The sequence below is a fragment of the Peromyscus maniculatus genome, chromosome 6 (genome assembly GCF_049852395.1).
Source record: "Peromyscus maniculatus bairdii isolate BWxNUB_F1_BW_parent chromosome 6, HU_Pman_BW_mat_3.1, whole genome shotgun sequence".
NCBI classification, from domain to species: domain Eukaryota; kingdom Metazoa; phylum Chordata; class Mammalia; order Rodentia; family Cricetidae; genus Peromyscus; species Peromyscus maniculatus.
The window spans coordinates 132393472-132405272 of NC_134857.1; the positions used below are offsets into that span (position 1 = coordinate 132393472).

At 42.0% G+C, this 11801-nt stretch overlaps 1 protein-coding gene across 5 annotated transcripts in view; it reads left to right on the forward strand.

Annotated features, from left to right (window-relative positions):
• Window positions 1–10906, forward strand: part of Zzz3 (zinc finger ZZ-type containing 3) — a 68868-nt gene extending 57962 nt beyond the window's left edge. For 3 of the 5 annotated variants that reach the window (XM_076575251.1, XM_076575253.1, XM_076575255.1), the window contains 9 exons: window positions 426–573; window positions 660–775; window positions 1354–1425; window positions 2329–2430; window positions 2979–3074; window positions 4235–4387; window positions 7891–8025; window positions 9997–10097; window positions 10358–10906. In XM_076575251.1, the coding sequence (XP_076431366.1) occupies window positions 426–573; window positions 660–775; window positions 1354–1425; window positions 2329–2430; window positions 2979–3074; window positions 4235–4387; window positions 7891–8025; window positions 9997–10097; window positions 10358–10502 (1068 nt within the window). In that variant the 3' untranslated portion in view covers window positions 10503–10906. The remainder of the gene's footprint in view (window positions 1–425; window positions 574–659; window positions 776–1353; window positions 1426–2328; window positions 2431–2978; window positions 3075–4234; window positions 4388–7890; window positions 8026–9996; window positions 10098–10357) is intronic. The other 2 variants (XM_076575252.1, XM_076575254.1) reach the window with 1 other exon arrangement.
• Window positions 10907–11801: the final 895 nt, after the last annotated feature.

The window sequence follows — 11801 nt, forward strand, 5'->3', positions numbered from 1 at the left end:
GTTATAATTTGGAGCAAGGGATGTAGCTATGGTGCAGGATGTGCTGGTTTGTACAAGGCCCAGCATTGCCAGAACGAAAAGTTGTCATAAGTTTTATATGTGGCAAAGACTTACAGATTATGGATTCGTTTTTTATTATGTTACCAATAAGCCACAAACTTGAGGCTGACTGTCCAAATGCGTATGTCTCAGGGTCTCCTCTGTTGCATTTAGCACACGCGGTATGCGTGTCACTCGGGCTGACAGGTGTTTGGTGTTTATGTGTGGAGTTGCTACTGATGCAGCACAGTCTCTCTGTGTAGTCCGTGTTTGGCACCCTAGGGGTAGAGTTTACAGTGTGCCACTTGCATTTTTATTTCACCTGTTATCTTCCTGAATTAAATGTAGATTGGCACTCTGATATTTTTATTTTGTCTTTTTCCCAGGCCGATATAGGGCTTCCATACCCACAGAGAGTTGTTCAGTTGCCTGAGATTGTGTGGGACCAGTATACCAACAGCCTTGGGAACTTTGAAAGAGAATTTAAAAACCGCAAAAGACATAGTAGGAGAGTTAAGTTAGTTTTTGATAAAGGTAAGAACTTTCATGGTAAGAATTGAATGAGGAAAATGACTTGCAGTGTCTTGCTTGAATAATTCTTTGTATGATTTTATTTTTAGTAGGCTTGCCTGCTAGACCGAAAAGTCCTTTAGACCCTAAGAAGGATGGAGAGTCCCTTTCTTACTCCATGCTGCCTTTGAGTGACGGTCCAGAAGGCTCCCATAGCCGTCCTCAGGTACTTAGTGTGGAATATCTGAGTAGCATAAAAATGTTTAACATTTTGTTGATTTGTGTTCTTAAAATGAGTCATTTACTGAACAATAATAGGACCATAAACTTTCAAGGTAACCAGAAACCTGAATCTGCTAGATGTGACACTTTGGTTGTGTGTGTTCCAGTCTTCAAGTTGCAGCCTCTTACCAAATGGAGTTGGTATTTGTCACATTGTAGGGTCTGTCTGGATTTTAAATGGGCATTGTGGGTACTGTGCCTAGTACAGTGGCACTGTGGAGTGTGATCAGGATTTCAGATGTGGCCTTGTCTCTGAAGGACTTGTTATTTTTCAGTTTTGAACCCACATTTCTTGTTTCTAGAGATGATTTGCTATCATTTATTTATATGAGGATTGTTAAGTGTTTAAAACCAAATGAAATACAAGAATATGGAAAAAAACATTTAATCAGTAAATAGGTGATGTATAAATTAAAAAATATGCAAAGATATTTTGGAAATTCTAAAACATTCCTTGTGTGCTCTTTGGTTATATACTTGATGTTTTCCATTTATAAGAAGCTTTTTTTATATTATATGCAGATGATAAGAGGTCGCCTGTGTGATGACACCAAACCTGAAACATTCAACCAGCTGTGGACTGTTGAGGAACAGGTGATGCACACGTCTTGCTTGTTTGAGTTAGAAGACAGTCGACTGTTACTGGTAGAGTTAGCACCACCAGGCAGTGTTTGCTGTTGCACTGCAGTCCCTTGTAATCATGAGTTTAAAATACTTACTTTTATACACCTTTTTGCATATTTTAAGAATTTTGGATTTTGAAGGTATATGAACTGTTTAAGGATAATTCTTAAAGAAAAACCCTGGGTTGGGAAGAGGGCTAGAAATGGGTGGATATTCTTAAAAGCAGATTTGAGAGAAAAGCCTCAAGACAAGCAACGATCCTTCAAATTGTGTTTTAATTTCTGTTGTCAGGGAGCTGAGAACCCAGATTGCCTGTGCTGAAGGCTGGTTTTGCTCCAGCTGTAATTGAGTGTGAGCTTATGTAATGTATTAAATTTGGTTGTGTATCTTTAGGGTTTGTGTGAGTGTTAGAAGCTGAGTTTTAGTATCCAGTCAGATGTGTGAGTGACGGGTCACACACAAGAGGAAAGTCTTGATATTCTAAATCCCCTGAACTGACATGGTTCTGTTAATGCTGCAGCAGGGCATCCTCTGCACATTTGGCACAGATAGCTGGGGAGCTGCGCTCACTCAGACGTGTGCCACCTCGATGTGTTTCTCTCTCCTCTGTTTGCTTGTCCTGCTTTGTCGCTGAAGGGACTGGAAAGCCTGGAGGAGGGCTTCACAGGTGTTCTCGCCAATCTCATTTGCCTGTGGCATCTGAAGTTCCTAACTAGAACTGTTTTCTCCTTTGAGAATCTCTAATAATGTGAGCTCCAGAGCTGGGAAAGCAGCACTGGGCTTTGAATAAAATAGGAATGCATTGATTTAGAAATCCAGTATTTTAATTGGAATACATTTTTTACTTAAAACTTGGTCTTGGGTTTGGTGCAGAAAAAACTTGAACAGCTTCTCCTGAAATACCCTCCTGAAGAAGTCGAGTCTCGGCGGTGGCAGAAGATTGCAGATGAGCTGGGCAACCGGACAGCCAAGCAGGTGATGGCAAGGGCTGCAGCAGGCTGTGCCTGTAGCGGCTTTTTAGGGGACAGTTCTGCAGCCATGCTGGCACAGTGGCTGCCATTGCTTGCTCTGGTGTGTGGAGGCTTTAAATCGATCAGCATAAGTAGCCCTGCGAGTAGCCTTGCATCAGTGCAAGACATTAAACAATGTATATAGTGTGTGCTCAGTGAGTGCGCTGGCGCTGTCTTTTTGTTTAGACCCTGCTAGTGGGGTTGTGGCATCGCATTAATGTCATCCTGTTGTCTTCTGAACACGAACCCAGCGGCTTCCTCACGTCCATCTGAATTACCAATAGATGGGCTTCCTGCTGTCTGTCCTCACCAGTGTTCACCCGTGAAAATAAGGGTGTAGCTTTGAAATCACACAAATTTAAATTTACTTGAAATGATTTTGTCAAGATTTTAAAATACAGATGTCTTTGATGACCGTTTAAAAGTTTATTCTTTGATTTGATTGTTATCATTTAAAACTTCACAAATATCACATCATTTCATTATATTAAAAGAACTGTTACGTTTCCTTAGGTTGCCAGTCGTGTACAGAAGTATTTCATAAAGCTAACAAAAGCCGGCATTCCAGTTCCAGGCCGAACACCTAACTTATATATATACTCTAAAAAGGTAAGGAGCAGCGACGAGCAAACCTTAGTTGAAGCTCATTGAATTCCCTCTTCACATAAAGGAAGTGAACATTACCTTCCTGGTGGATGCTAGTTTAAGATTTATTTTACTTTTTAAATTATATGTCTGTATGTGGGTATGTGGACATGAATGCTGGTGTCTACAGAGGCCAGAGCATTGGATTCCCAGAGCTGGAATTTTAGGAGGTTGTGAGCCACCTGTGTGGGTTCTGGGAATCAAACTCAAACACTCTGTAAGAGCAGTAAGTACCCTTAACACCTGAACCATCTCTCCAGCCCCATGGGTTTTTGAAGTTGTTTTTAACCAAGCTTTTCAAGCTTGTTTTAATTTGTTAATTGTTTTAAGTACTATTGGTATATACAGCTCTTATAGCCTTGGAATGCTAGAACCTTGCACACCAGTGTTCAGACTAACAGCTATACTTTTCACGGTTATTATCCCTCCCACTGCCAGTGCTGTGGGTCAGTCCCGGGGCTTTGTTTATGCTAGGCAAGTGCTCAGCCACTGAGCTATATCCCCAACCCCTAAATTAATTTTTCTGAATTTATTTTATTAATGTGTTATTTTACACTTTGTGTTTTTACAACTAAGAGTAGTGACCAACAAGGACCTAAATGTGTTCCATCCTGTGTGTGTAGTCTGTTGTAAGTTCACAGACACTGTGGCTCTGGAGGTCTATTGTAGCCACAGTCATAATAGTCCTGGCCCTGGGAGAGTTTGAGTTTTGAAAAGGCTGAGATGGTTGCTCCCCAGTGGTTCTTCACGCCTCGGGTGCATTCTGGTTATGAGTGGTGTCTGCACCTACTCTGCCATCATCCAGCTACACTGCCCTCACCATGAAACTCAGCCTCCTCATGCCTGTTCTTCATCTCTAAAGATGACTGACTGTAGGGATGTTGTGAGGGCTCAGTGACACTGTTCTAAAGCAGCATTTACTTGGTGTTAGGTGATTGTTTTTCAACACTCAAATATTCTGGCAACTTCTCTCTCACTGGACAGTTACTAATTTGACTTAGGCCATTTTATTCTCTGATTTTCAGTATAAGGTGATCATAAGAGTTCAGTGCATGCGTGTTTTTGTACTTTTGATTCTATTAATGATTTTTCACTGTTGCAATAAGACATGTTTTCTCACGTAGTCTTCAACAAGCAGACGACAGCACCCCCTTAATAAGCACCTCTTTAAACCTTCCACTTTCATGACGTCACATGAGCCACCAGTATATATGGATGAAGATGATGACCGGTCCTGTTTTCACGGCCACATGAACACTGCTGCGGAGGAGGCATCGGTAAGTTAGTTACCCATTTCTATAGAGATGACTGTGCATCATGAGAGAGAGCCCATGATTTTCTGATTAGTCCTTCTCTACAGAGATTGCTGATGTATCCTCTTTTCAACAACAAGTCAAATGTAAACTTAATATGCTCTGCTTTTCATGAAAAAAATTTAACATATGCTTAAGTAGTGAGAACAGCCCAGAGAACCCACGTTCTGTCACCCAGCTGTAATAATTGTCACCTGGCAGTAGTCTGGTTTACGTGTCTTCCCCCTCTGCTCCACTTCAGATTGTTTTGGAGGGAGTTCCAGACACCAAGCTCAGGGGTGTTTTTGTTTGTTTGTTTGGTTGGTTGGTTTTTTTTGTTGTTTGTTTGTTTGTTTTTTGGTTTTTCGAGATAGGGTTTCTCTGTGTAGTTTTGCGCCTTTCCTGGAACTCACTTCGTAGACCAGGCTGGCCTGGAACTCACAGAGATTCGCCTGCCTCTGCCTCCCGAGTGCTGGGATTAAAGGCGTGCGCTACCACCACCCAGCTCAAGCTCAGGTTTTTGAGGAGCTTACTCTTCCTGTAATGGAGTCTCTAGTTGCCTCAGTCATTTCACAACGTGTGTACAGACATGTGCCCAGGGCCCTGTGCGCATTAAGCAAACACTCTCCCAGCTTGAGCGGTACTCACAAACTTGGGGTGGTCTAGACGTGTTTGTTTGGATCCAGAGAATGGCAGTAAATTGGGGTGGGGGTGAAGAACCCCCTTCATTTTCTTTGCCCTTACTGCTTGCACTGATAGCTGGGTGGTTTGTGCACAGTGTGGGTGTGTCCGCTGTGTCCCTCTGTGTCACTTGACTTATTCCCATTGGGAATTTCCTGGGGAAGGGTTGATTCCTTGCTTGGGGAATGTGTCACAATACTCTGATTGCATAGAATCAGAACAGATTTTAATGGAAAGTTAGCAAGAAACTTTGTTCTGTCTCTTAAATAACCAGGTAGTGGTTGTATTGTTTTTTCCTTTGAACTTGTCTTCTGGAAATACACGTGTTGAGTCTTGAGATACATCTTTTATCTGTGATTTTTGTACTTTGTGATAGAATGATTCATTTGATGAACTGTTTATCTAAATGTGTTATGTAAGGGACTGTGCTAGGAACTGCAAACATGCATATGTCTTTGTTCTTCTGTCTTGGGCTTGTTAACTGATCACATCAGTAAGAAGGTGTTAAAATGCATCAGAGGAGTAAAGGGAGTGTTCATAGTTACTTAAGAGGGAACCCTGAGAGAGGGACTAAAGGGTAGCCATGTGAGGAGGGCTGGGGCAGAACATTTAAAACGAGCATTCAGTGGTCATCATTTGGGGAGTATGTGCAAGGTCCTTGCTTCATTTCCCAGTACAAAAAAAATTATTTTTAAGTTGACAATGTAGTAAATTAAATTAGATTTGATTTCTTATCTCTCTGTATAGCCTTGGAAAGTCTTGAAATGATAATCCTCCTGCCTCAGCATCCTCAGAGCTAGAATTACAAGCATGTATCACCATGCCCTTCTGATTCACATAGTTGTTTTAAAATATGTATTTATGAATCGTCTGGTGGTAACATGTATGGGTTTCTCTTTCCAAAGACACAGCAGCTAAAGAAATTACATGTGCATAATCTACTCCTTAGTTTGAAACATCTGTAGTCCACCTTAGCCTTATTGAAATTAGTCCTTTTTAAGTAAAATTGAAATACTGTAACTCAGAAAGCTGTGTTAATAAGTCATTTGTGTTACTGTACAAATTCTAAAATCCTCCCCACCCCACTTCTGGTACTGAGGCATCTCCACACTCCTCCCAGCTCCTAGTGCCCACCATTGTTCCCTGTCTGTACAGATGTGACCAATTGGAAGCACACAGGTGGCTTCCCTCGCTGTAGGTCTTTCTGTGGCTATTGATTTACCCATCTGCAGGGGGGAAATACCTGTACCAATGTGCAGTGTGAGACTGAAGACTCTTATATCTAACTGAAGACCTTGGCACTTATATAGGAAGCTGCAGAAAGTTTAAAGGAATGGTGGGAATGGATACCAGATGACGGATTTGAGAAAATGTGATATCAGGACAGAATTAGTTAGATGTGCATGAGAAAACTTAAGACTTCTGTCTTAGACGGCTGGATATATTAGGAAAGTAAGGGTTCAAGTCATCCACTCATTAATTAATTTCACTAATTAATTGTATGATCTGGGGTAGTTGTTAAAATTTCTATCAGCATCCATTTCCTGGATGTGAAATACACACAGTAGTTAATGATACTTACCATGACAGAAGAGTGAGGGAGGTGGGATTTCTATCTGGTCCGGGATTGAGAATTAATGGAACCCGGGGCAGTGGCTTGAGGGTATATTTAGGAAACTAGTGGTCATGGGATCAGTCATTCGATTGCAAAGGATCCTTGGTAGCAGGGCAAGATTAGAAAAATACAAAAGCAGGATAGTGATTAGAAATCTCAATAGGCTTTTGAAAACCAGTTTGAGGTGAGCCAGCAAGAGAGACGGAAAGGAGCAGTGAGAGAGGCTTGTGGCTGATGTTCGGAGCAGACCACACGAGTGGAAGACAGGTCCAGTGTGTAGCTGTTAGAGTGGGAACTAGGGAAGAGTAGAGGGAAGTCACTGCAGTGGACCGGACGGACATAGAGAGCAGAGAGATCACAGCAGAGGACTGGACACCGAGGGGCTTAGCGTTGCCCCGCGTTAATGAATGGTCTTTGAACTGCAGGGTGTAAAATCCAGCAGTGATTCCTCCAACCCTGAAACTGACCCGCAGTTTCATTCAAAAACACCATGCAAAATCTGTGTACTCTGATTCCTAAGGTGTTTTATGAGCGTCTTGAAGTATTTATATAATTCACACTGTTTTCTAAATAGTCAGTGTAACTCAGTTCATCTCCTTGAGTGAAAAATATACTGTTTTTAGTCAGTCATTACAAATACAGAATATAAAACAAGGGCAGACATTGGTTTGCTTGTTTAAAAAAAATGATACCACGTTTACAGAGGTAAATGTGAAATTTGTTAGGCTAGAAAAAGGAAATTACTACAGAGCAGGGAAGGCTGCCATGGAGCTTCTGAAGTAGGCCTGGTGACATTGGGTTTTCGTCATTGTGTGACAGAGGTGCTGTCACAGCGTATCTCCTCCGTGGTGAGGTGGTGTAGTTCAACCTTGGAATAGCACTTACCGAGAGAGATGCTTGGTGTAAGCACCAGGACCTGACTTTGGGTCCCACGCCAGTGTGAACAGCTGGGCCTGATGGCATGCCTGCCCGTCCGCCCGCCCCGTGCTGGGCAGCAGAGATGGATGGGGCTTAGTGCAGCCCGGCTGCCAGAGTCCACTCCATCTGGGAGCGCACATACCAAACACAGTGGTCGCCATTGTCTGAGTCTTCGAAGTGAGGATGTCAGTAGAAAATATTAGTGCTGTGTTTCCTACACTTAGTCCATCTTAATTATCAAACTAACACTTTTATATTGTGTCCTTTTTAACAGGATGAGGAAAGCATTCCTGTCATGTATAGGAGTTTACCTGAATATAAAGAACTATTACAGTTTAAAAAGTTAAAAAAGCAGAAACTTCAGCAAATGCAAGCAGAAAGTGGGTTTGTGCAACATGTGGGCTTTAAGGTAAGCAACTTAGATCTAAGCCTTAAAAGAGTGACTAGGGTACCTGGAGTATTCAACTCTGAAATCGATAAGCATTCATTCAGGGCAAGGGTAGTAAGTTTCTCGGTAATTCTTTGATGCATACATGCACACTTGTGGGTGTTACAGTCTGCTCTGTGTGAAGAGAACACGCAGTTGTCTTATCATGTGCAGTAAACTGGATGAAGTTCGTCTGCTGCTCCCCTAGCCCTAGCTGTCCATGAACATACTTCCTGTTTCCCGTTGAGTTGCCTCATTGAGTTTCACGAGGCTGATAGAGGATCCATTCATTGCATGCATTCCAGATGCTCTCCTGAGTGCTGGAGGCTGGGGAGGGAAAAGAGCTGGACTCAGTTCCTTCTTCCCAGTTTTCATCTGAGCAGAGTCAGGTGGATCTCTGCGTTTGAGGCCATCCAGGGCTATGTAGTGAGATTGTCTTAAAAATAAAATAAAATAAAATCCTTGAGATGTTAAACAAATAAAAGAGCTGAGTATACCTAAAGAGCACATAAAGTAGTCAGTGGATCTGTGGAGTTGGGGTTTTTTCTAAAGAGTTTAAATAATGGAAGACTTTAGAACAGAGAATAACAGGAAATTTGCATTTCAAGAAAATGGTTTGCTAACTTTCATAAAAGCATCCGGTTTAAACTTCACAGTTCATCATTCACTCTTACTAAATATTGTAAAGCAATTTATTCATGTGTTTTAATGCAGTTAAAATATGTAAGTGAGGTGGGGCCAGAGATAATCTGGCTGTAGTGTGAGGACTAGATTAGAAGGTAAGAACAGAGACGGGCAACATCTTGGAGACTGTGAGGAGGAGTATGTGAAAGTGTGTTCTGTCTGAACTGTCTGAGAGCACCGTGAAGATAGACGGGAGCCATTAGAAGTGGCTGCACTTAGTGAGGTTGGAGGAAGTTGAGCAAGGCCATGATGTAGTGGTGCTGTTGGCTGTGTATGTAGTTGTGTTGATGTGTGCTGTGACTGTCGCTGGTCTCTGGAGGAGCCCTTTCCTTTTGACCCTTCAGGGACCTTTCTTATCCTTAAGAGATTTTCCTAATTGGCTTCTAGATTTTTGGAGAGGAAACTGAGTCTTCAGCCATGGCATGTTGGGCAGTGTGTCATCAGAGAATCTAGAAATGAGATTTACTCCATGTCTTAGTTACTGTTCTAGTGCTGTGAAGAGACACCATGACAAAGGAAACTCTTATAAAGAAGGAAAGCACTTAACTGGGGGCTTGCTTACAGTTTTAGAGGGTGAATCCGAGACTTTCATGGTGGGAAACAGACAGGTATGGTGCCAGAGCAGTAGTTTTGAGCTTTACATCCTGATCTGGGGGCGGTGGTCAGAAAGATACTAGGGTAGACTTGGGTTTTGAAACTCAAAGCCCACCTCCTAATCCTTCCCAAACAGTTCCACCAACTGGGGACCAAGCACTAAAATATATGAACCTACAGAGTCATTCTCATTCAAACCACCACACTTTGATTTCCAAAGTTCCACCCTGAGGGTGCACTGAGGGGTCTTGTAATGTATTACCCTATGGAGAACAAGCTGCGCCCTTCTTCTTGTCATCATAGGCTCTCTTCTCAGGGGTTCAGTCTGAGGACTGTCCAGAGAGGAGGTGGATGCCGTCTCGGTGTCTGCCAGGACATGCCTGGGCAGCTCTATGTCTGGTTTGAGTGAATCAGGTGTTCACAGTCACACACTAGTTTCAAGTGAGTGGTTGGCAAAATGCCCAAGTTGAAGGTGATTGACTTAAAAACTTGGTTATGCATAGGTTATTTCTCATCCACCAGTAATCTGATCTTGCAGGGATAAACCTTTATCTACTTCACTGGGAATGTGTCTAAATGAAGCCAGTGTGTTCTATTCTCTACAGCTTGGGGAAAGGGTATGTCCTAATAGAAAAGAAACATAGCCAAATACTCTGCCTTTCTTGTCTGTTGCAGTGTGATAACTGTGGTGTAGAGCCTATCCAGGGTGTCCGGTGGCACTGCCAGGATTGTCCTCCAGAAATGTCTTTGGATTTCTGTGATTCTTGTTCAGACTGGTAAGTGTTTTTTTATTTGGGGACAAGAACCTCAAGCAGTGAACTTTACTTTCAAACTTCTTCAGAGTGTAACTACTCTTTTACGGCTTAGATTTTATTCTAAGCAATTAAAATTTTCCTTTAATCACATCAGATCTCAGCAGCTTTCTATTAGAGCTTTCCAAGGGGTCAGTTTAACTGAGAAGAGTTTGTGACAGGTAGATTGGAGTGCATCTGGAGTCATGTGATAATGAGTCTGTCTCTGTCTTTTCTCCTTGCAGCCCACATGAAACAGATATTCACAAGGAAGATCACCAGTTAGAACCTGTGTATAAGTCAGAGACATTCTTAGACAGAGACTACTGTGTGTCCCAGGGCACTAGTTATAGTTATCTTGACCCCAACTACTTCCCAGCCAACAGATGACATGGAAGAGAGTGTCGGCACTAGTTCTCGTCAGCACAGCAATGGCCTCATTGTTGATGGTGTGCGCAGTTTGGACACTCACAGCATGAGAGCTCCCCGAGTGTTCTCGTCAAGTACAGCTCTGCACCGTGTGGCTGTAGATCCGCAGCTAAACATTCCTGGTGAGCTGAGAGTTTCCCTGGTGAAATTTTCACCGCCACTCTAAAGCCGTGTAGGTGGTGATCTTAAATGGGTGAGATGGAATGGAGAACACGCATTCATGCGAGAGTAAATTCCAAAGGTTTCAAAGACCTCAGTCATAATATGATGGTGAAAGACAAAGTATTTCTATTAAATCAGTTCAGTAGCTTTCAGTTTTGTGAAAATAGTTGTCAGCGCAGAAACTGACTTATAGACGAAGTTTTTTTTTTTTTTTTTTTTTTTTTTTTTTTTTTTTTTTTTTTTTTTTTTGGTTTTTCGAGACAGGGTTTCTCTGTGTAGCTTTGCGCCTTTCCTGGAGCTCACTTGGTAGCCCAGGCTGGCCTCGAACTCACAGAGATCCGCCTGCCTCTGCCTCCCGAGTGCTGGGATTAATATAGACGAAGTTTTAACCAATGATGGTGTTTGCTTCTAGGATGTGTACTCTAAAAGAACTCACTGTCCGGTGGTCACTGAGGGCCTTTAGTAGACTGGAGCTGGTTAACGGTTTGATACCTAACTTTTAATCACGATGAACTGTCCTTACCAAGAGCAAGGCATGAGGTAGCTGTGCTTTGCTTCTGTAACCAGCTCATGGGGTGTGGATGTCATGAAGTTGTCACGCAGATATATTTTTTAAATGTCATGTTATATAAGATGATCATGTGATGTGTACAGACTATGGTGAAAAGTGCCAGTGGTGGTGACTGTGTAAAGTCTGATTCACAACATTAATCCCTTTACAATACACAGCCTTCTGCCTCTGTATTTGGGGTTGTCAGTACAACTCGTCAAAGAAAACTGCCTAATATAAAATCATATATATGGTGATAATTTTCCCTCTTTTGTAGTCTGCACAAGATCCATAAAAGATTGTATTTTTATTACTATTTAATGAGTGATTAAATGTAGTCTGCACAGTGAGCAAGAGTTCACACGCATTCTTTTATACTGCTGGGTTTTGTTGTGCATCATTTAAAACATTTTGTATGTTTCTTATCTGTGTATACAGTATGTTCTTGAATAATGTTCATTTGTCGGGAGAACTGTGAGAAATAAACTATGTGGATATGTTTGTTTATATTATAGAATGCTTGTTGTGGCTTCCTTTTTCAACAAGTG